The sequence below is a fragment of the Odocoileus virginianus genome, chromosome 6, assembly GCF_023699985.2.
Source record: "Odocoileus virginianus isolate 20LAN1187 ecotype Illinois chromosome 6, Ovbor_1.2, whole genome shotgun sequence".
In the NCBI taxonomy this organism is placed as follows: domain Eukaryota; kingdom Metazoa; phylum Chordata; class Mammalia; order Artiodactyla; family Cervidae; genus Odocoileus; species Odocoileus virginianus.
The window spans coordinates 48,036,198-48,061,173 of record NC_069679.1 but is presented as its reverse complement, the minus strand read 5'-3'; the positions used below and the strand labels follow the sequence as shown (position 1 = coordinate 48,061,173).

General features: G+C 38.6%; 1 protein-coding gene across 1 annotated transcript in view; it reads right to left on the bottom strand.

Annotated features, from left to right (window-relative positions):
• Window positions 1-24,773, bottom strand: part of TRPM7 (transient receptor potential cation channel subfamily M member 7) — a 101,733-nt gene extending 76,960 nt beyond the window's left edge. The window contains exons 1-4 of the mRNA XM_020895842.2: window positions 24,690-24,773; window positions 8,014-8,093; window positions 4,515-4,553; window positions 2,434-2,632 (exon numbers count right to left, since the gene is read on the bottom strand). Coding sequence (XP_020751501.2) covers window positions 2,434-2,632; window positions 4,515-4,553; window positions 8,014-8,093; window positions 24,690-24,692 — 321 coding nt within the window. The 5' untranslated portion in view covers window positions 24,693-24,773. The remainder of the gene's footprint in view (window positions 1-2,433; window positions 2,633-4,514; window positions 4,554-8,013; window positions 8,094-24,689) is intronic.
• Window positions 24,774-24,976: the final 203 nt, after the last annotated feature.

Here is a 24,976-nt window from a genome sequence, read left to right as displayed (position 1 = left end):
CGCTGTGAGGCAACTGAGCCTGTGTGCCACAACTACTGAGGCCATGCTCCACAAAGAAGAGCAGCCCCTACTTGCAGCAACTAGAGAAAGCCCTCAGGCAGCAATGAAGACCCATCACAGTCATAAATGAATAAATAAAAAAAACAGATTATGTTAGTAATAAATGAGGAATTCCATTTTCTTTTTTTTTGCTTTAAATTATTATTATTATTATTATTTTTTGCAGTGGTTTTTGTCATACACTGAAATGAATTAGCCATGGATTTACATGTATTCCCCATCCCGGTCCCCCCTCCCACCTCCCTCTCCACCCTATCCCTCTGGGTCTTCCCAGTGCACCAAGTCCGAGCACTTGTCTCATGCATCCAACCTGGGCTGGTGATCTGTTCCACCCTAGATAATATACATGTTTCGATGCTGTTCTCTTGAAACATCCCACCCTCGCCTCCTCCCACAGAGTCCACAAGTCTGTTCTATACATCTGAGTCTCTTTTTCTGTTTTGCATATAGGGTTATCGTTACCATCTTTCTAAAGTCCATATATATGTGTTAGTATACTGTAATGGTCTTTATCTTTCTGGCTTACTTCGCTCTGTATAATGGGCTCCAGTTTCATCCATCTCATTAGAACTGATTCAAATGAATTCTTTTTAATGGCTGAGTAATATTCCATGGTGTATATGTACCACAGCTTCCTCATCCATTCGTCTGCTGATGGGCATCTAGGTTGCTTCCATGTCCTGGCTATTATAAACACTGCTGCGATGAACACTGGGGTGCACGTGTCTCTTTCAGATCTGGTTTCCTCGGTGTGTATGCCCAGAAGTGGGATTGCTGGGTCATATGGCAGTTCTATTTCCAGCTTTTTAAGAAATCTCCACACTGTTTTCCATAGTGGCTGTACTAATTTGCATTCCCACCAACAGTGTAAGAGGGTTCCCTTTTCTCCACACCCTCTCCAGCATTTATTGCTTGTAGACTTTTGGATAGCAGCCATCCTGACTGGCGTGTAATGGTACCTCATTGTGGTTTTGATTTGCATTTCTCTGATAATGAGTGATGTTGAGCATCTTTTCATGTGTTTTTGTGCCATCTTTATGTCTTCCTTAGGAATTCCATTTTCAACAATGATGGACTACATTGTTTTGGACCAACTCTGCCCCTGGGAACTAGAGAATCTAGATTAACAACCCCTGTTATTAAGACATCAGTAAGCTACCAAAGCTGTGACAACTTGTGGGGTCAGAATCCAAGAGAACAGAAAAACCTAGAGAGACAGGCCCACCATATGACACTGCTTAGCAAATCAAGGCAGGGAGGGAGCCAGCACAGCACGTAAAAGGTAAAATGTAGACAAGTCTAAATGAACCACAAATTATTATTGGGGGGTTTAAAGATTTTTATTTATTTATATTTGGCTGTGCCAGGTCTTTGCTCTGCGTAGGCTTTCTCTAGTTGAAGCGAGTGGGGGCTACTCTTCACTGCAGTGCTCCGGGCTTCTCGCTGTGGTACCTTCTTATGTTGCTGAGCACTGGCTCTAGGGCAAGTAGGCTTCAGTAGTTGTAGCACGTGGGTACAGTACTTGTGGTTCCTGGGCTCTGAAGCACAGGCTCAATAGTTGTGGCACATGGGCTTAGTTGCTCCGTGGCATGTGGGATTTTCCAGGATCAGGAATTGAACCCGTGTCTCCTGCATCGGCAGGCAGACTCTTTACCACTGATCCACCAAGGAGGACCAATTTGGGAGTTTTTAAAATATACACACACACACACACACAAAAATAAAATTTATGCCAACAAAAGCAAGTAAGTCATGAGGGAAATAAATGTAGTCCCAAGTATTCTAAAGGTTCTTGCATTGACCAGAAGTAGTAAAAGTACTAATCTGTAACAGTAACCAGTTAAAGATGTATTTCATAGTATTTATATAATTAATCTAGAGAACAGAAAAATATATAAGATGTTATAAAGAAGAAAAGCAACAATAAAAAATACATAACCCAAAAGACAAAAAAAGGGAACAAAGAGAAAGTGAAATAGTAAATGAAACTAAAAGAGGTTCAATGCACCAAGACATAATAATTCTATATTTGTGTGTACCGATACAAAGAACTTTAAAATAAAAGAGATGACTAAAACTAATTTTCTGACACACTATTATATAAACTGTCAGATAATAAACATACATTATTTAATTAACTGGCTTCCTGGGTAGCTCAAATCGTAAAGAATCTTCCTGCAATGCAGGATACCTGGGTTTGATCCCTGGGTCGGGAAGATCCCTGCGAGAAGGGCATAGCAACCCACTCTAGTATTCTTACCTGGAGAATTCCCTAGACAGAGTAGCCTGGTGGGCTCCAGTCCACAGAGTTGCGAAGAGCTGGAATTTAAATTAAAAGGTAAATGAAGTAAGACATTCTAATACACAACATACCTTAGCTCTGTAGGAATGAGAACCCCCTTGAAAATTTATGACTCCATAAGCATCCGTTGGGCTCTGTTCTGTATGTTTTTCCACAGACCACTCTTCTAATGTCTGATTAAAATGGTCACCCAATTTCACATCTGAGTATTTCATGGCAAGACTTGCAGTAAAACAAGCATGTTGCTTGACCAAGCGACCACAAAAACACCTAAGGGGAAAAAATAATATAACTTTTAAAAGACCTTTTAAAAAAATCAGTCAATGAAAAACTATATGAAAATAAAGAAACTTTTGAAGAATATGAAAATAATCTGACTTTCTGATTTTAGGATATCAGTAAGTTAATACGTTTACCACAGCATTAAAGTACTATAAATACATTTGTATTTGATGATACAGGCTTCTATTAATAAACTTAGTTTGAGGCATCTACTTACTGGATGCCAAAACAGCATTGGAGATTGTATAAATGTTAGTGAACCTGAAGACAGATCAAAACAAGTGATCTAATTTGATAAATGGGAAAAAATTATTTTAATTAAACAAAAATAAAACAGGGCCTCAGGGACCTGCAAAAATATCAAGCAACCTAATGTAGCCAGAGTTCCAGAGGGAGGAGAGACAGAGAAGGGGCAGAAAAGGATTTTAAGAAACAGTGGCTACAATTTGGTGAAAAACATGAACTTGCAGATATTTATTCAAGATTTATTCAAAAAGAAGAAAAAAGAGAACCATTCTCAGGCACATCACAGGCCTGCTGTTAACAACCAAAATTATAGGAAAAAAATTCTTAAAATAGCCAGAGGGAAAAAAGACCCACTACACACAGATGAACCACTGCACTAATGACAGCTGACTTCCCACTAGAAATAAGAGCCAGAGGACAATAGAATGGTATCTTCAAATCATTGGGATGAGAAAACTCAAAATTTCATATTCAGTGAAAACATCCTTCAAAAATGAGTAAAATAAACATATTTTCAGATAAACCAGGCTGAGAAAACCCATCTCCAGTATACCAGCATTATACCAAAAGCTAAAGGAAGCTCTTCAGCCTGAGTGCAGACACCAGATGGAACTATCCATCTAAAGGTAGGAATGAAAAGGCCTGGAAATGGTAAAACAATTCAATATATGTAAATGAACTCATTCTATGCACTTCTGCTCTTAGCCTGCCAACCGGAGACCTTCTCTCCTTTCTCTTACGTTCCTTCATCACATCTTACCGTGCCTTAGTTGGTTAAAACGCCTGTCTAGTCAACAGGAGATCCTGGGTTTGAATCCCAGCGGTGCCTCTGGAGGCACTGGTTAAAGAACAATATTACTCTTTAATTAGTTGCCTGAATCGCTTCTCCGCCTTTTGGCTAAGATCAAGTGTAATTAGTTGCCCGAGTAAGAAACTTAGGTACCGTCCTCAAATCTTCCCTTTCCCCACACACCACCAATCCTACTGAGTTTATCTGATTGATCCCCCTTTTCAAATATGCCTATTTCTCTTCATCACCATAGGTAGTATCTTAATTCAGGCTCTTATTTTTTTTTCCAGAATTACTCTAAAAACTACCAAACTATTTTTTCCTCTCAATCCAATCTCCTCAAAATGCCAACTGCTTTTATTGAGGGGAAAAAGAAGAAAATCTAAGCATGTTACTTCCCTATATAATATCCTTTTAACATGAAATAAAAACTGTGTGGCATAGTATACAAAAAGTTAAAATGATCTGGCCCTACTTATTTCCCAAGACTCAGATCTCTTCAATATCCATCTTATTAATAGCTTCTACAGCTTGCAGTTTCCTGACATAACCATAATCTCTTTCACTGCCAGGCCTTTCCCACAAACTGTTCTCTCTGCCTTTAATCCCTTTCCTCAATCTTTACCCAGCTAATTCATATTCAACTTTAGCATTCTGCTCAGGCACCTACACTTGAGTTTCAAGGAACTCTGCCTAATCCTTTACCTCTCAAGTGTGAGTTAAGTAACGCTTAGACATAATGGCCTGTGAATTTTATCCCAGTGTATTCTGACTTTTTAAATACACTAGTTTTATTTTCCAAAATTTGTGCAATACCGTTGTTATGAAACTTACCTGACAAGTTGCTGACAAATCTGACATCCTGGAAGGCATCTATAAAACAAGGTAAATCTATTACTTAAAGGGAAAATAATTTTTCTCCTCATTTAAACTAAACTATAATAATAATCCATTAATAAAAAGTATAAAATAAAGGAATATTATATATTTTTCAAGAGATATTTTAGGTCATTTGTACCTTTTTTAAAAACTCAGTTTTCATATTTTTAAATACAATTAATTGTGTCATAAAACCCAGAAACCATAAAAGACAGATTTAACTACATAAAAAAAAAAACCAAACATTTTAATGTGGCAAAAACACGTCACTAATAAAAGTCCAAAGATAGTAAACTGAGAAAAAATATTTACAGAGAAAAGGTTAGCTTCCCTAATATATAAGGCTTCCCTAATATTATATTTAATATATTAAATATAAATATAATATATAAAGCTTCCCTAATATATAAAAAATATATTAGTTTCCCTAATATATATTTATCAAATCAATATAAAATGGGAAAATATATGAATAAATGCATGCGTGTGTGCTCAGTCACTCAATCGTGTATACTCTGCAACCCCTGGACTGTGGCCCACCAGGCTTCTCTGTCCATGGGATTTCCCAGGCAAGAATATTGGAGTGGGTTGTCATTTCCGGTTCCAGGGGATCTTCCTGACCCAGGAATCGAACCAATGTCCCCTGCATTTCCTACATTGACAGGAGGACTCTTTACCACAGAGCCACCTAGGAAGTGCATATGAGCAGATAATTCACAGTAAAAACATACATATGAAGATATTTGATTGGAAGAAAATAATTTAATCCTTTAAGACAATATCTTGGTAAGAATATAGAGGAAAGTAGTCTTATATCTGCTAGTAGGAGTACAAATGGAGGGCAATTTGGCAATACTCATCAAAATGAAAAATGTAGATTCTCAAACTCTAATTTCAGTACTTAAGAGTAAAGGTTAAAAGTATCTATAGAATATGTGTAAAATAAAGTTATTCACTACAGAATACTTTTGTCTAATAGCAAAAAAGAAAAACAGGTTAGCTAAAATGTCCATCAATCAGGGAATATTAAAATTATGATCCAGATATATAATTAGTAAGGCTGCAACAATTAAGAACAAAGAACAACATGACCTGGGAAATGCCATTGGTGCTCTCTGGTTAAAAAACATGATCTTATAACAAAACCCATCTTTAATAACTAGTATGAAGTTCAAATAAATCACAGAATAATGATTGAAAGAGACAATAAGGTTATCTATTTTAATGATCTAAAAAGCATTTACGGAAATTACCAAAAATTGGGGGAATATTAAAAAATACAAAAAATGTTTTCTTAATGGTGATCAAATAAATGCAAATTTAATATATAATTTTCTATTAATCACTTTCTTGAATATGATGCCTAACTTTAATCAATATTCAGGCATTCCCGTCACTACTGGTGACAATGTACATATTCTTTAATCTTTTGAAAAGTTTTTTGGCATTACATATACTAAAGGGGAATAAAACTTGAAACACAAAAATAGTTTTATCCACTAAGATCTCCATTACGACCTAATTTTAATTTAAAATAGGCTAAAAATTGAAAACAACTCAAGTGCCCAATAGTAGAATACATATATGAACTGTACATACACCAACAGAGTATTAGCTACTACTCTTAAAGGGATATTATGCAAAAATAAAATTACTATAACATTTTGTTTAAAAAAAGATACAGTGTTTTACATACAAACTGAACTTAGCAATATTTTAAAACAAAAGCTATGCACTGAGTAAAGATTAAAAATAGGTGCAATAAATGTTACTAATAACGACTGTCTTCATGTTTTGATACTCTGAATATTGAGCCAACTTTCTGCATCTCAAGTTTGCAAAATTTATCATGCACATTTCTCTTATAATGAAAATTTGTATAAACGAGAGACTCAAAATTTTTTGCCATTAATATAAAAAGAAATGTTGAATTTCAAACAAAAAGTTTATGTAATATACAAACAAAATATTCAGAAATTCTATTCAACAAATATTTACCGAGAATTCACTATGATGTCACAATAATAGGGACAGGTGCTATAACTTAATATACATCAGTTAATAAAAGACCGGGCTTCCCAAGTGGTTCAGTGGTAAAAGTACCTGCCCGCCAACGCAGGAAACACCAGTTGGATCCCTGGGTCGAGAAGATTCCCCTGAAGAAGGAAATGGCAACCCACTAGTACTCCTGGCCTGGAAAATCCTATGGACAGAGAAGCCTGGTGGGCTACATTCCATAGGGCAGCAAAGAGTCAGACACGACTGAGTGACTGAACACACACATACTGTAACTTAAAATAGTTAATAAAAGATTGTTTACTTGGCTGTATTTTCATAAGAGCCATATATCAAATGGAAGTGAAAGTTGTAGAGAAGATAACTGCATAGAAAACAAGGTTTAATAGGAGACAGAAACAGTAAGACGACTAAAAACCCTGGTAAACACCTTTTTCAATTAATTTGTCCTGAGTGCTTGTGAAGAAAAGTGCTTTGTAGTCCAGGAAGTAAGTTCATCTTTGATGTACCCTTTTATGCTTTTGGCTATTTTTAGGTCTCAGAAAAAAGAAAAAATTTAGGAAAAATGTTTCTTCAATAAATACCTCAAGAGATCTTTTTCTTGAATTCTAACTCATGTCCTTTACTTAAATTTTTTTTCTATTATCAGTGCCATTTTTAAGACCAAGGACAATCAGAGATGCCAACAAATTTCTGGTGATGGGTTTTCCAATAGGTACTCATCTATAGCTACATATTGGCAAACAAAAACAGCAACCATTAGGTTCTTACTGTTTTCTTCAGCATAAACTATAGTGTCGGGTACTCAATAGATGCCCCTTAAACAGATACATAAACTTTTTAAGTTCTCAGTCTCAATAAATCAAATTTTTAAAAAAGAGACTTAACTGTTTGATCTTTGTAATACACTAGTATGATATGGGGGATCATCAGGGAAGGAAGAACACTCTGAATGAGAGGTTTCGTGTTGTGAAATGTCATTAAGAACTGCAGAATGCTATCTTGTTAATACTATCTCCTCCTAATCCTAAAAGATTAACAGTAAACACAAAAATTAACAGTAACTGCTGCTGCTGCTAAGTCACTTCAGTCGTGTCCGACTCTGTGCAACCCCATAGACGGCAGCCCACCAGGTCCCTCTGTCCCTGGGATTCTCCAGGCAAGAATACTGGAGTGGGTTGCCATTTCCTTCTCCAATGCATGCATGCATGCTAAGTTGCTTCAGTCGTGTCCGACTCTTTGAGACCCTATGGACAGCAGTCCACCAGGCTCCTCTGTCCAGGGGATTCTCTAGGCAAGAACACTGAAGTGGGTTGCCATTTCCTTCACCCAACAGTAACTATAAATAATTAATAATTTTAGCTTTTAATAAATAAATAGCAATGCAATTTACATCTAAATTTCTATAAGAATTCAGAATAAAGAGAAGTATACTTACCTGTGAGGGTCTTTGGAACTTGGTATGATATATACACATTCCCTCTTGGTCAAAGTGCTTTCTATCCAGGATTTCTGGGACTAAAACAGAAAGTTTAAAAGATTGTTTATAAATTAACCAATTAATATTACAAAGAAAAATTCAATAAGAAATACATAAAAAATAATTCCAGTTTTAGTTCACTAAGTATTTATTACATATAACATGTTTATTGATGACAGCACAACTAAAATATGAGAATCATTCCATTTAAATCCACTGAGATTGAGATTACTAATCAACAGTACTATGCAGATACTAAATCAACAGTGCTATGCAGAATTAAAAACCTCAAGAGGGGCTGGTATGATCCTGGGAAATGGATCATTTTACAGCCAATTAAAAGTGACTGTCAAAGACTTGCCAAGCATTCCCATGGCTAAGACTTTGTGCTTCCATTGAAGGGGGCGCAAGTTGGGTCCCCTGAGTCCTGGTCCAGGAGCTAAGATCCCACAGGTCGCATGACACAGCCAAAAAAAAACCCTAGATATATTCTGTTCTATTTCTAAGATAAATACCTAAAGCACAGGGGCATGGAATGGCTAATGGCACAGGCACCGAAAAACGCATCAAGCAAATTCTAATCAAAAGAAAAATAATACTAGAAAAGAGATGCTAAACATCAATAGGAATAGTACACGTTACTACATGATTTCAAGTGTCTGATTCACCAGATTGTTATGACAATCTTAAATGAATACAGTCCTAAATGAACAGTCTTAAAATGAATATAGCACAAAAATTAATAGGGAGAATAAGACAAATCTAGGATCACAGTGGAAGATTAACATATTTCCTTCAATTACTGTAAATCTGAAACAATTTCAAGCTTAAATGGTTTTTAAAAATTACTGTTTATACCACTACTTAAGTTTTTGCCTGGATCCCTAGCCTCTGTATCCTACTACTGGTGACTGATTAGAAAGAGATGGGGCATTATATATTGAAAAAGGTGAAACTCCACAAATTAGGACTGAGTAGATTAAAGATCTTGTGCTTCATCCTCCATATAACATATATATTAGATATATAGAAAATATTAAACACTGTATCTCTAATATGTCTATAGATATTATTATATATTAAATATAGATATTAGCATGCTATCAAAATCTCTTTTCCCTTCTCTACCTGCCTCTTTCTTACCAGGACAATACAAAAAGGAAGAGCCTATATTCCATAACGAAACCTCTACAGTTCAGTGGCTAGGCAGAAGAGTTTCCACTGCAGAGGGTACAAGCCTAGTTGGAGAAATAAGATCCCATAAGCCAACCGGCAGAGAAGGCAATGGCAACCCACTCCAGTATTCTTGCCTGGAGAATCCCAGGGACAGAGGAGCCTGGTGGGCTGCCATCTATGGGGTCACACAGAGTTGGACACAACTGAAGCGACTTAGCAGCAGCAGCAAGCCAACCGGGGAGCCAAATCAAAAAAAACAAAAAAGGAAGCCCCTAGGACAAGAGATATTCTAGACAGAATTATGATGGTGGAGTTTGCAGGTTCCTCTCAAATCCTTTAGATATTCTAATCATAAACCTTAGTATATCCTTTAATCTAATTCTGGTTGCAAAATTCTGTCTCTCCATTCAAAATGTCCACTTTCTAGGTCAATGGTTCTCCTTTAAATAGATTCACTTAAGTAGGAGCAAATTATACCATGATCCCCTAGTTAAAAAAATCACAGGATGGGGACTTCCCTGGTGGTCCAATGGTTAAGAATCCACTTGCCAATGCAGGGGACACGGGTTTGATTCATGATCTGGGACGATGCCACATGCTATAGAGCAATTAAGCCAATGTGCCGCAACAAGTGAGCCTATGGTCTAGAGCTTGGCAGCTCCAATTACCGAAGCCCGTGTGCCTAGAGCCCATTGTGCAATGAGAAGTCATGCAATTCAAAGAAGAGTAGCCCCCACTTGCCAAACCTAGAGAAAGCCTGCACACAGCGAATGAAGGCCCAGTACAATCAAAAGTAAATAAATAAATTTTTTAAAACTCACAGAATGCCCTCTAGAACCCATGACCCTTCATCAGCAAAATGTCCTACACTCTAAAGCTCACTTAGCACAGTCCCTCCACCACCTTCTTTTTCTAACTAAAGTCTGGTATTCCTTTGAAGAACTGCTTTACCTACATACCTCTCATGGGGGAAAAAAAATAGGACTCTCTTCGGTTTTACTGTACTAGGAATACACCTGGCAAACCAAATCCTGATTCAATCCAATTCCCCATTTATTCCATAACTGCCTATGTTAATATGACTACAGGAAAAACAAACAAAACACCCTTTGATTTCACTTTAAAACCTCAAACATCCCTTAATGATGCCCAATAGTCACACCACATTTCCCTGATCCATTTTCTCATTCTCCTGTACAATTTCACACTATGTCCTCCTCTCCTCAAACCTCCAACCCTCATTCACCACTCTTATTCTCAACTGATGACCTACTTCCCATTTCACTCAGAAAATTGAAGCAACAGAACTTCTGTCACATCTGCCCACCAAAGAGGCTTACACTATTTAAGATATGCAATCACCATCCCCTCTACTGCCTTATGCAACTACAGAACAATGGAACCAACCCCAGGATCACAGTGAGAGCACTGTCCTGACAACCAAAAGGCCATGTCAGTTAGACTGCTGATACAGTACTGTTATCCTAAACCCTTCTCCCACTCCAGAACCATAGTACACTGAAGGTAGACAGCACATCTGGACCGGAAGACATTTATTCAAGTGACTTCTGTTTGTAACTTTAAAAATAATCATTTGGTAGGCTGTTCTAATACATGATGATGTGAGGTTGAATTTTTACTAAAACTAACTTACTGCTTTAAACTCATGAAATTTTTATTATGCTCCTCTTCTATTAAAACTCGCAGGGGGCTTCCCTGGTGGCTCAGTGGTAAAGAATCTGCTTGCCAGTGCCAAAGACACAGGTTCGCTCCATGGTCTGGAAGATCCCATATGCCATGGAGCAACTAAGCTGGTGCGCCACTACTGGGCCTGCGCTCGAGAGCCCGGGTGCCGCAGATGCTGAGCCCAATGCTGCAACTACTGAAGACCGTGTGCCCTAGAGCCTGCGCTCTGCAACAAGAGAAGCCCGCAACTAGAGAGCAGCCCCTGCTCGCCACAACTGAAGAAAAGCCCTCTCTGCAACAAAGATGCAGCACAGCCAAAAACAAACAAATATATATATTTTTTAATGCAGGGACTTCCTGGTGGTCCAGTGGCCAAAGACTCCGTGTCCCAATGTAGGGGGCCTGGGTTCAATCCCTGGCCAGGAAAACTAGATTTCACATGTTGCAACTGAAGATTCTGAGTGCTGCAACCAAGACCTGGCATGGCCAAATTAATAAATAAAATTTAAATTATAAAAATGGGTTTATATTAACTACAATACAGTGATTTATCTTTTACAGGGTTGCTTCTCTCTTTCAGAAAAACTGGAACTGTTCTGGGGTGGAGGAGAACAGCTCAGTGATTGTACTTACTGCTATATTTTTACTGGTTGTTAAAGCAAGACAAAAGATTTGTTTGGAATTTCTCTCTGTGAGCTTCTTTGCAAACAAAAAGGCAGCTCAGTCTCATGATACAGTAATGAAGTCCATCAAAATCAGATTCTAGAACTAAACATTTAACATGCAAATAACACACTAAAACAGTGGCAATATACAAGCATGAGAAGCACTCAGATTGCTTCAGTATGAACTATATGTTTTTTTAAAAACTAAATTATTTGCAATTCATGAGCATAGGCCTAAAGCCTACAGCATGAATGAAAGACGGGTGAAAAGTGAACACAACATTTATTAATTAACAATAAAGTGGACCTTTTTAAGGAGTTTTGTCAAAGGACAATTACTTGACAAAAGAGGAAAACATCTTAGGGAGAACTTGAAAATATATGGCTTAGATAAAGGTTAAGAAATGCAATCTTGTACAATTTACACCCCCCTTTCCCCCCCTCCTCTTTTTCTTGATTGGATAATTAGGCAGAAAACTAGAAAGAACAGAGTAGACTTAAACACTATCAGTCAGTTTTACCTGATGGAACTTACAGAATACTCCATTCACAATAGTGGGCTTTCCAAGTGGCACTAGTGGTAAAAAACCTGCCTGCCAACACAGCAGACGGAAGAGACGCCGGTTCAGGAAGATCCCCTGAAGGAGGACATAGCCACCCACCCCAGTATTCTGGCATGGGGTTGCAAAGAGTCGGACACGACTGAGCGACTTGCACTTAAGTATACTCTATATGGGCAATCAGCAAAGTTTTTTTCTATTAAGAGCCAAATGGTAAATATTTTAGGCTTTTTGGACCACTTACTGCCTCTATCACATACTGTTTTGTTTTTCAACAACTAAAAAATATAAGAACTATTCTGAGCTCAGGCCTTGGCCAGAACAGGCCTTGGCCAGATTTGCCATACACGGCATAGTTTGCCAACCCATGCTCTAAATCTCACAAAAGCTGCCCACAAAAAAGTCTCACAAGTCCACTGAGCCAATTCAATCTAACAAGTATATGCCATGTCCTTCAGATCCTTCCCCTGCATTGTTTCTTGGATATTATTAGTGTCCCTTCTACCAGGCCTACAATCCCAGGAGGCCCTTGTATTAAGAGTTGTTTTCTGAAGAGAGGAAAAACGAGATGGGGCTAAAGAGTTGTATATGTACATGAACAAAGTTTTTTTTTTTTTTTTCTGCAGGAATTTCAATAGAAAAGGCATTAAATAAGTCATATGATGTAAACACAAAATCTAAACATTAATGAGGGGAAAAAAAAAATCTAGTGTTCGAGTACACACACCTAGCTTTTTCCCCCAGAAATGGTCACTTTCAATCACCAACAACCTCAACACTTGAGGCCCTTCTAGCACTCACTTGGGGCTTCCCTGGCGGCTCAGACGGCAAAGAATCTGCCTGCAGTGCAGGAGACATGGGCTCAATGCCTGCGTTAGGAAGATCCCCTGCAGAAGAGAATGGCTAACCACTCCAGTATTCTTGCCTGGAGAATGCCATGGACAGAGGAGCCTGGCGGGCTACAGACCATGAGGTGGCAAAGAGTGGGACACAACTGAGCAACTAACACTTTCACTTTCAGTACTCATTTGTCTATTATGATAAAACTACCCAAACAGGAACATTGTTAAATTTCAGAACCTAGTACAAATGTACTCATAGTTAGTTTCATTTTATCATTCTTGTTAAAAATAATAAATAGCCACTATTATCTCTTCACAACTTCAAATCTTTCATAGTAGTCTCTAACTGACAAATCCATCCAAAACTTTAGCGAACCCTCTAAGTCACTTAAATAGTGTCACTCTGATGCTCACAAATTTTTATCAAATTTTGTGCCTACAGAGGCATACAAAAACATTTCCACACTTCAAGACTATCACAGCTTCCCCTACCTTCATTATTCACCAAGTTTATTTCAAGGGTTTACCACCTCTCCTATTTGTGTAAACACCAAATGTAAATACATTCTCCCCATACACACCAGTTTTGTCATTTATGGCATTCATTGACTATATTAGGGATTGGCTTCCTATGCCTGACAGTGACATATCCCAGCTGATAATGGCAAATCATTCCCAATAATAGGTTTCTACAGTTTTTGAAATTCTGAGCTTCTGCTCTACCATCAAGTATCCAATAAAATGTGCCCTGGATTATAAATACATATAAAAATTCCTAATTTTATACTTCTTTTGCTAGACTGCATTACTGTATTTTACCAAAAGATGGCACACTACAAACACAAATCTGAAAATTCCTAAATTTGTATGTTCTAGGTAAAGTAAAAACCAACTAAGACCACAGAATGTTAGCAAAAGAGGGAAACGTGATCTTCAGTGGTAAAAGAGATCAGATTCTGGAGTTCAGAATAACCTGTTCACTGCTGGTGGTGGTTGTTGTTGGTTTTTTTTTTGGTTATTGTATTAATGCAACCTTAAGTGTCTGAACTTCTATTTCCTCACCCATAAAACAGAATAACATATGTATCTCACAAAGTTGCTCTGAAGATTATGATCCATGTTTTTAGCAAAATGCCCCCCACACAGTCATATCTCAACAATGCTTCAAAATTATAAATTCTTCTTATCTGCCTCCTAGCAATAAGGGGCATATATGCTACAAATAAGTCTACTAACCACATCCTACTCTTCAAACAAATCAGTACCAGCACATCTTTCTTAACTATATACTGATAGTGAAAATTGGGGGGGGGGGGGGAGGACTGCTTTAAAAGTTCTACTTCAAGGTAACATTGAAAATCAATCAGTCTATTTTTACAACTAAATACACTCAACAATTCTATATATTAATACTAGAAAGGAGCCTCCAGCTATGGAGGTTCTATTGGACTAATGCTCCCAAGATAATAACCATAAACTCTGGATAAAATAAACATTAAAAAAAAAAAAACTACTTAGTAGTACTGAACAGGCAACCAAAAGCAGTAAGGAATCAGATGAAGTTTGTACTCAGGATAAAGGAACAGTACTGAGTGAGTTTCCTATTTTATGGCTAAGAGAGGCCCCACCGCATACCTACTAAGTAGCTAAAACTCCAATAGAAATTCCATAATTTTACTGGCTTGAAGAACCAGAATACAAACTTCGAGGTGACAACAGCAGCTGGAAAGTGATGGGGAAAGTCCTGCATAGGACAGAGTCACAAAAAAAGGAAACCCTAAATGCTGCATATTAACACTGCTGAAATCTAGCTGACCCATGAAACATGCAAACATGGGGCAGATTCCAAGCAGGTCAGTTAAGAATAGAGAAACTAACTGAATAGATATTTTTATTGCCCATTGAAGGAGTCAGAGTTTGGAATTAGTACAGTCAGGTTAATCAACTACTATCCTAATGTGTTCTGACTGCCATACAAATACCATAAGACTTAACTTTGGTTTCAACAATCAAAATTCATTTTCTCCAAGTTCTAGACACTGGCATCCAAGATCAAGGGGTCAGTAAGGTCTGCATCTCAGAGCCCCCTCCCCGGACTGCAGACAGCTGTCTTTTCACTGTGTTCTCACAAGGCGGGGATAGGGAGCAAGCTCTCTGGTCTCTTTGTATAATGACCCCACCATCATGACCTCCTCTAATTCTACTTCTTTCCCAAAGCTCCGTCTTTAAATAACATCAACACTGAATTTTGGGAAGATACAAACATTCAATCAGTAGCAACTACTTTAAAAGAGAAAATCAATAATCTTCAGAGGACTAAAACAGAACTTACAATCTCTCCAAGATAACATTCACAACATCTATGATATAATAAAAATTACTAGATATAAGAAGAAACAGGAAAATGTGACCCATATTCAAAAGAAAAGTCAGTCAAATTAAAAGGAAGCTTGCCTACTAATAAACCACAACAGCTTTAAAAAGTTAAATGACACTACAGATCTAGAAATTCTGAGTTCTGTGGTAATTTTGTACGCTGGACAACATGTCCGTCAGCAAAGGCATAATGACAAAGAAAACTTACGGCTAGCTTGAAGTAAAATGTTGAAAATGGCTGGCATTCTTTTATTTCCTCTGTAGGAGATCTGGCACTCAAACAGGCCCCTACTCTATAGAGTTCTGCTCTTACGCTTAAAAGGCTGCCAATCACTTAACTAATTAGGTATTATTGATAATTCAGATGTGAACTCTCCCAACAGGTTTTAAAGACACTGCTGAAAAGCTTCTAAAAGTAATAAATAGTTGGTAGTAATAAATAGTTGGTAAAGTTTTACACATTAAAAAATAAAACTTTGTTAATTGTTTTCAATATAAAAAGTTTTTCAAAAAATTGTTTTTGTCATTTCAGTGACTACTTTTCTAGTCTGCTCCAATAAATTGTTAGACTTTTGTCAAAAATAAAAAAAAAAAGAATCAGATTCATACCATGACTATGTTTGCAAAGAGAGTCCAACTTCTACATTTAATCTTATTTTCTGTTGGTTTTGCTGCCCTGCTGACCTCATGGAGATTGCTACCCTGCCTGCTTACCACTCCAGTACTGCCCCGATTTAAGGATAGAAAATGTCTGATAAAGGTCAGTATGAGCAGTTGCCACTGTGCCATTCCATGGCGTCCAACATATTAAATAACTGAAGATCAGACAGTGAGTCTAAAAAGTGACCAACTTTAATTTAGCTCAAACAGCAGTAATTTATTTCTCAGGTATTCTAAATAAAGTCTTACTCAGAACAATTTATCATTCTACCATAAAGAATTTTTATTAAAATGAAAAGGAATCAAAACTTATTGCTTTCTGAGAAAAAGGATGATAAATATGTTGGCAAAAATTTTAATTTCTTATACAAAGTCAAGAAATTTGATGTATACACCTAAGATTACTAAAAAATCCAAATAAATACATTGACAAAAAAGACAAACAGAACAATGGAATAAATCACTTGGAAACAGAAACTTGCACTTAGGAAAACCTGGTGAGTGCTAGAGACAGCAATGGAGAAGGAAATGGCAACCCACTCCAATGTTCTTGCCTGGAGAATCCCAGGGACAGGGGGAGCTTGACGGGCTGCCATCTATGGGGTCGCACAGAGTCGGATACAACTGAAGCGACTTAGCAGCAGCAGCAGAGACAGCAAGGGGCTTCCCTGACGGCTCAGAGGGTAAAGCGTCTGCCTGCAATTCAGGAGACCTGGGTTTGATCCCTGGGTTGGGAAGATCCCCTGGAGGAGGAAACGGCAATCCACTCCAGTATTCTTGCCTGGAAAATCCCATGGACAGAGGAGCCTGGTAGGCTACAGTCCATGGGGTTGCAAAGAGTTGGACACGACTGAGCAACTTCAGAGAGAGCAATACAAATCAGGAAACAGTATGATTATTACATGTATACAAACCATTACACTAGAATCCAAAATGAATACTAGATGGGTTAAGTCATAATGTTATAAAGCAAAACTTTACAACTTCTACCAAAAATAAATAAATAGCTTTATGACTTCAAGATAAGAGAAAGTTCAGGCTATAAAGAAAATACTGATAACTTATTACACTAAAAACCAATATACATCAACAATCGAAAAATAAGTAAATAGTCCACCATTAACAAAATAAAAACTTAAAAAGCTAGAGACTGGAGAAGATATTTGTAGCTCATAAAGCAAAAAACAACAACAAAAAATACTGCCCAGACTACATACAGAACTTCTACAAGTAAATAAAGAAGAAAAATAGAATTCATTAGAAAACTGAGCAAAGGGAATTCACCAGAAGGAAAGTAACCACAGCCAAGAACTTTTAACCTGAAATGACACACAACATTATTGGTGGCCAGGGACATGCAACAATGAGGAACTACTTTACATTCATGGGTCGAGCAAAACAGAAGAACCTAAGCAATTAAATGTTGGCAAAGATGTTGGAAAAAAGAAAGGGAATTTTTACACAGTTCTAGAGGGAGTGGAAACTGCACAACTACTTTAGTCAACACTCCAGCAATACCTACAAAGTTGAAGATGCACCTACCCTGTGACCCAGCAATTCTATTTATATACTTCCTAGAAAAATTCTCATGATACACACAAGAAAGTTACATCATTAATAAAAAACTGAAAACAACCTAAATGCCCAATAATAGTAAAATGGATAACACACAGTATATTCCTACAATGGAATAATATACAGCAGCTCAAAGGGATAAACTTAAACCTTACATGTATCAACATGACTTAATCTCCAAAACCTGATTTCATTAAAATGAAAAAAAAAAAAAAAGAAAAAACCAATAAGCTATAAGGATATATTGTGCAGCACAGGGACTTTATCCTATATTTTATAATAACTTTAAATGGAGTATAATCTACAAAAATACTGAATTACTATGTTGTATACCTGAAACTAGTACAGTATTTTAAATTAACTATACTTCAATAAAAAACCAAGATCCATTAAAAAATGTACATAATTCTATATATATCAAACTTAGGAACACCAAAGGACCACAACATAGTATATATACTCTGTGTAGCAACACTACAAAAGCATCCAAAGGCACACTCCAGTAAGCTTGCCTGGAGAATTCCACGGACAGAGGAGCCTGGTGGGCGACAGTCCATGAGGTCACAAAGAGTCAGGCACAACTTTAACACTTTCACTTTTTCAAAGCACTTAGAATAACAGCTAAATGCTAATGTTAGTCCCTTAGTGGAGTCCGCTCTTTGTGACACTATGGACTGTAGCCCGCCAGGCATCTCTGTCTATGGGATTCTCTAGCCAAGAATACTGGAGTGGGCTGCCATTTCCTTCTCCAAAATGCTAATATGCTAATACATGTTAGCTAATATTGTGAAAATTTGTCTAAAGCCTATCACACACTTTTTTTGAGTCAGGAGTACTTTCTGGGTAGAGTATCTTCCAGGTATTGAAAATATGAAAGAAAGGGAAAGCAGCTCATTCGTATCCAACTCCTTGCGATCCCATGGACTATACAGTCCATGGAATACTCCAGTCCAGAATACCAGAGTGGATAGCCTTTTCCTTCTCCAGGGGATCTTCCCAACCCAGGGATCAAACCTAGGTCTCCCACATTGCAGGCAGATTCTTTACCAGTTAAGCTACAAGGGAAGCCCAAGAATACTGGAGTGGGTAGCCTATCTCTTTTTCAGAGGATCTTTCCAACCCAGGAATCAAACCAGGGTCTCCTGCATTGCAGGCAGATTCTTTACTAACTGAGCTACCAGGGAAGCCCTTCCAGGTACCGGGGATGGTAAAACAGTCAAAAACAAGGAAGACCTGGGTCACATACAAAAGGGTAATTTACAGTTCTATTTTTCTACTCTAGTGAATGCTTCTCCAGTCTCCTCCTTGCAGTAACAGTCTGCCAGACAACTTCTATCATTCCTAGTGTACTACAAACTGTCAGAGGAAAGTAGGTAACTAAGCCTATTAAATTTCACTTTGCACATATTTTTCAACCAGTGAACTCTGGGTTCAAGGTTGCCATATTTCTGATAATGGCTTGGCTCAAAATCTTTTTTTCCCTTCTATGAGGAGTTGGGTTTCCAAAGGTTGATGTTTCCAGAAGTGTGGTAGCCGGGATAGTTGAGGTGTTACGAACATGTTTTCATGACGCAAGGAAGGACAAACAGGGTTTCACAGACTTTAATCCAAGTGCTGTTCCTGGGGTCAGGTAGAAAAAAGATTATTATCTGCCTTTCACAGACATAGTAACAGTGATGCTCATAAAAGAGCGTGACTTGGCAAAAAATGCTTCAGTGAACAGACATGTCTATCAGTTTCAAAGAACTGCTTACCTCCATATCTAAAACTTCTTTAACAGGGTTCTAAAACCTTTAAATGGTCAGGAAACTAAATACATGTTCCCCCAAAAGATTCAGAATAATTTTCTAAATCCAAGGTGAACCAAACCAAAGGCTGAACAAAATATCGAAATGTATGAACTTAAACCAAATTAAACCAATTGTTTTTATAAAGATAAACTATAAGACATCCAATTCTCCAAGTCACACTTTTTACTCAAATTCAAACTAATAATTCACAAAGCACATTAAAAAAGTGACACACATCTAAGTTTTTTTTAATATTAACTCACATAAATGACTCAGTTCAAATTCCCATAGACAGCCAAATGCTGCTCATATTCTAAACAAATCTCAACCACTCTGAAGTTTGTCTCCAGGCACCAAACTTAAAACAGGCATTTAAAAAGCTGTTACCCACCCCCCAAAAAACTGTACAATTTAATCACATGCTGAAAGGCTCCACCCACATCCCTGCCAAAAAGGAGAAAGAGAAATCCACAATGAAATAACTAAGCAATGGCAATAATCATCAATAGATATTATGTGAACATATGATGGGAAACTTCAGGATTAAAAGATCAGGCAGCTGACAACAGCAACCCACCAGATAATGTTACACCCAAAAGAGAAAAATCGCCACACAGTATGTGCCCATTAATGTAATTCAATACAAAGTACTTCACTATCTGTTAAGTAGTCTTACCAAACATCAAACAAGAACCTAAGAGTCTGAAGATTAACCAAGAGTTCACAGCAAATACAGAGGAGAAAGGAACATGCTACATGATGCCACACGGATACATGCAACAAAATCCCAACTGTGAGAAATTCTGCAGGGCAAATGAAATGCATTCCCCCCCCTCCCCCAAATGGTAAATCACAAGACTGGAAAAAAGCAGTGGGCAGGGGGATACAGAGACTGAGAATTATTTATCAAACCAAATGCTATGTAGCCTTTTTTGGATCCTGATTCAAACAAATCAACTGGGGGGAAAAATGAGAATTAAGGCAATATGCTGAATATTGAATGATATTAAAGAATTACTAATTTTGAGTGTGCTAATAGTACTGTAAGAGAGTCCCAGGAAGTGCAGTGGTAAAGAACCCGCCTGCCAATGCAGGAGACGTTAAGAGACTCAGGTTCGATCCCTGGGTTGGGAAGATACCTGCAAGTAGGAAATGGCAACCCACTCCAGTGTCCCTGCCTGCAAAAACCCATGGACAATGAGCCTAGTGGGACACAGCCCACAGGGAAGCTGAGAATCGAACACGACTGAGCACCACAGTGTTGTGGATTTACAGACAAACATCATGAGATATTTACAGATGGAACAAGTCTGGGATTTGTTTTTAAATTATCCAATTGATGGAGAATGAGAGAGTTAATAGAAGACACAATATTCACATGTTTCAAACTGTTGAAATGGGTCATGGGTATATGGTGATTCATTTTACTATTACACCTTTATATGTTTCAAATCTCCCACATTTGAATGTTAAAGAAAGAGAGAATGTCAGAGCGCTGTATCAAAAATATCTATGACTGGCAAAACTCTCAAAATTAAATTTTAAGAGGTTTTTGCATCAAGAAATCTTCATTTAAAAATCAAAATCAAAAATACACGTTTTAAGTACTGCCTTTAAACATTACATTTTGCAGGTATTAAAGTAATGACTTCACCTATTTCATGTTTTCATTTAATGTCTGGTTCTTACTACTGACATTTGCCAATACACGCAAACACCCTTCCCCGAAGGAACCAAGGTCTGAATATTCTAACCCCTACTAAACACCTCAGGTGGCCCTTCTTTCCATTTTCTTTATTTCAAGTCCTAAATATTTTGCTCAGAGTCTTGCTAAAGACTTCTTACGATCTCTGTTTTTAGTTTAAACACACAGCAATTCACCTTCCATACTGTTCCTTCAGTGGATCCTTAATCTCCAGAATAAAATCAAGACTTCTCTTCCTGACATACACTGCTCTCAGAAAACTGGTCCCTCTCTATCTTCATAACACTCTGACTAGTACACTATATCATCTCATACTCTACTCATTCTAAACTATGTACAGTACTTGTATAATAGATCTCAGATGAACTATCGATGCTTCTTCTCTTCTAAAGCTCAGTTCCCTTAAACTAAAACCACCAATTCTACATCTCTTCTACTTCCAGGTTAATTAATTACTATTGCCTCTTCCCAGATGGCCCTAGCCGTAAAGAACCCATCAGCCAATGCAGATGTAAGAGACACTGGTTCGATCGCTGGGTAAGGAAGATCCTCTGGATGAGGGCATGGCAACCCACTCCAGTATTCTTGCCTGGAGAATCCCACTGAAAGAGGAGTCTGGCAGGCTACAGTCCAAGGGGTTATAAAAAGTTGGACACGACTGAAACAACTTAGCACACACGGTACAAGACTCACCTTTACTTACTATCAGCTCCTTTGCAAGCCTACCCAGACTTTCTTTTCTGCCTGATTACCCTATACTTTCACAGTAATCTACGCAATAATCAAACCAGTCCATCCTAAGGGAAATCAGTCCTGAATATTCATTGGAAGGACTGATGCTGAAGTTGAACCTCCAATACTTTGGCCTCCTGATGTGAAGAACTGACTCACTGGAAAAGACCCCGATGCTAGAAAAGATTGAAGGCAGGAGGAGAAGGGGACGACAGGATGAGATGGTTGGATGGCATCACCGACTAAATGGACATGAGTTTGAGCACGCTCTGGAAGTTGGTGATTGACAGGGAAGCCTGGTATGTCACAGTCCATGGGATAGCAAGGGTCAGACATGGTTGAACGACTGAACTGTTCTTGCTTTTTTGCGTATCTATATTGCCCTTCAAGACAGAGTATCATAGAATCTGTAACACAGCAGACACTTTAAGTATTTGTTTTGTGAAGTAAAGTATACGTCTTCCTTTGACAACAGACAGGTAGTTAGTTCTTATATAAATAACCAGAATGTAAGTGGTTTGAAAGTAGGAAACTTGTCTATCACATCTCTGCCACTCCAGTGCTTGCGCGTGCTGCGTGCTAAGTCATTTCAAGTCAAGTCTGACTCTTTGTACTTAGAACATAGTAAATACTAAGTATTAACCAAATGAATAAAACAAATACTTCTAATAGCCATAGTTTTTTATTTTGTAAGAAATTTTATTCCATGCCAGTTTAACTTGTATTTCTTGGTATTTTTCTGGTTTTTTTTTTGGCATTTGGCTGATTAGTTTAAAAGCAGTGCAGAACACTCTTGTACACTTTCTCTTAGTGTCAAAGAAGAAAATGACTACCAGAAACAGACGTCTTAAACAGATTTTACAGTAGGAATTATAACCTCAACATACTTAGGGAAACTTTCAGGTCACAATGTTGACTTTAAAGTTCAGGAGGCTCAACAATAGTCAGGACCGAAGCAACATAAAAAATAAAACCAGATTCTTCTTGTCAAATTTTAAAGTGAGAATTTCTCCCTGTAGAAACAACAATGTTGTGTACAAACATAAGTTGTCTGGGAGAGTGCATTTGCTATATACACACAAAAGACAGGACAAAAGTGGAAACACAGCAAACACAAGGAAAACTCAGACCACATCTTAAATTTTGAAAGCTGCATTTCAATGTATGTAAACAGCAAAACATTAAGAGGCTGGACTTAAAAAACAGCACCTGAGGTAAGACTAAGAAATTGACTTTCACTAGAAAGTCACTAGAAATAAAGTCATCTGGTTGCTTTAACAAAACAGTAGGAAGCAATGGTTTTGAAGATGATGAATCATCTTCATTTTCATTTTCTAATGTATCTAAATTTTTTCTAAATACTTAAAAGGTATGTTCAATGCTATTTACCATCTAAGAAAATGAGACGTATCACTGAAGAGTCAGTATTAATGCTCTGCTGTTTTGTTTTGTTTTTTTAATAAAAATCACTTTGACTCAACTCCCCCTCCACCAAAAAAAAAAAAAAAAAGCTCCCCTTAAAATCCACTTAACTAAAAAATATTAAAGTTTAGTGTTGGTAGATGAACTTAAATCCTTCTTTTAAAAATTATGAAAAAAAGGTAAAATGACGTTTTTATTGACTTTACATTTACCCAAAAAGGTGGAAAACAATGGAAGGATGTACTATTTAGTCAAAGTATAACTACATTCGTGGTTTCAGTGTTGTATGGCACTTGAACTAGTTTCTAGACAAAAGTATACCTGCCAGACTCCAGCAGAGGGAGAGTTGTTCGCCTGAAGCCTATCTAGTTCAAGTACCGACCAGGAACACCCACCCACCTGCTCTTTCAAGTTCCTGATCTTTTTGTAAGAAATTTTCTAATTTATTCCTGGCCTTAACAAAAACTTCTATCAAAAAGCTGCAATGCGCCGCATCCCTCTCTGCACACGACCAACCCTACTCTACGGCAACGGATGAGGTGGTTCGACACAAACCCAGACAACGCATCGCCTCGCGTAACTACAGCAGCGCCCCAATAAAACCCTTACTGTTGTTTTAGTTGGTCAGTCGTCGTGTCGCACTCTTTGCGACCTTGTAACCTGTAGTCCGCCAAGCTCCTCTGTTCATGGGATTTCCCAGGCAAGAACACTTGAGTGGGTTGCCATTTCCTCCTCCAGAGGATCTTCCCGACCCCAAGGATCGAACCCGCGTCTCCTGCGTTGGCAAGCGGATTCTTTACCACTGAGCCACCTGGGAAGCCCATTAAAACCCTTAATTCTTGCTAAAGAAAATTCCAAATCAGAGCTAGCGTCAATATCGTCAAATCCCTCCTCTTTGGCTCTAAAGGAAAACGTACCTGTGGAGTACACGTTGCGCAGCAAACAAGGCACAGCTCCAAACCCGTATCCTCTACCCCTTTTTTGTTCCCTCTCAGCCCTCCCTCCCCTTCCTTGCGGAACTTGAGCAGAGCATTTGGCTCCCTGATCAGCCAGCAACAAGCGCCAGGAGGAACGCGCTCCCGGGAGATGCGGAGCTTGGAGGCTGAGCGCTGCGTCTGGCGCGCTGCGGCCGCTCAGCTCCGCCAGGTCCTCCCCGGCTCGCGCCTCTGCCGCCTCGAGGGGCCCTCCCCGGAGCCCGGGCTCCGCTCAGGGGATTCCCGCGACAAGCTGTGCCGCCAGATTTGCTACCTGCTTCCTGCCCCTCACCCGAGAAAAGAACCGCACTCCCGTCCCGTCAGGGCAAGTCCGGAAGGCTCAACGCAAATCCCAGATCCTTCAACCCAGGAAGAGCGGCCCCGCGCACACACTTGCCAGCCGAGTCCTCCCGCTTCCCTGATCGCAACGCCGGGGCCATTCCCCCACCGGGGCCTGAGTGGGTCCAGTACCATTCTCCTCACGGGGCGGACTCCGGAAGGGCAGCAACTCCACCTCCTCCTCCTCCGCGGCCTGTAGCCATCTATCGGGAAGCGTCTCCGGAGGCGGCAGCAGAGGCCGCCGGACAAGGACAGCCCAGGGAAACCTTCTCAGAACTAACTCAGCTCCGGCGCTAGCAGCAGAAACCGAGTCTTTCATAATTGTGCGACCAACTCCTCCGGGTGACTGGCCACAGGGACGCGCCCGCGCCCGCCTCCGCCGGCGACGGGGCTGGAGACAGACCACGTGAGGGGCGCGT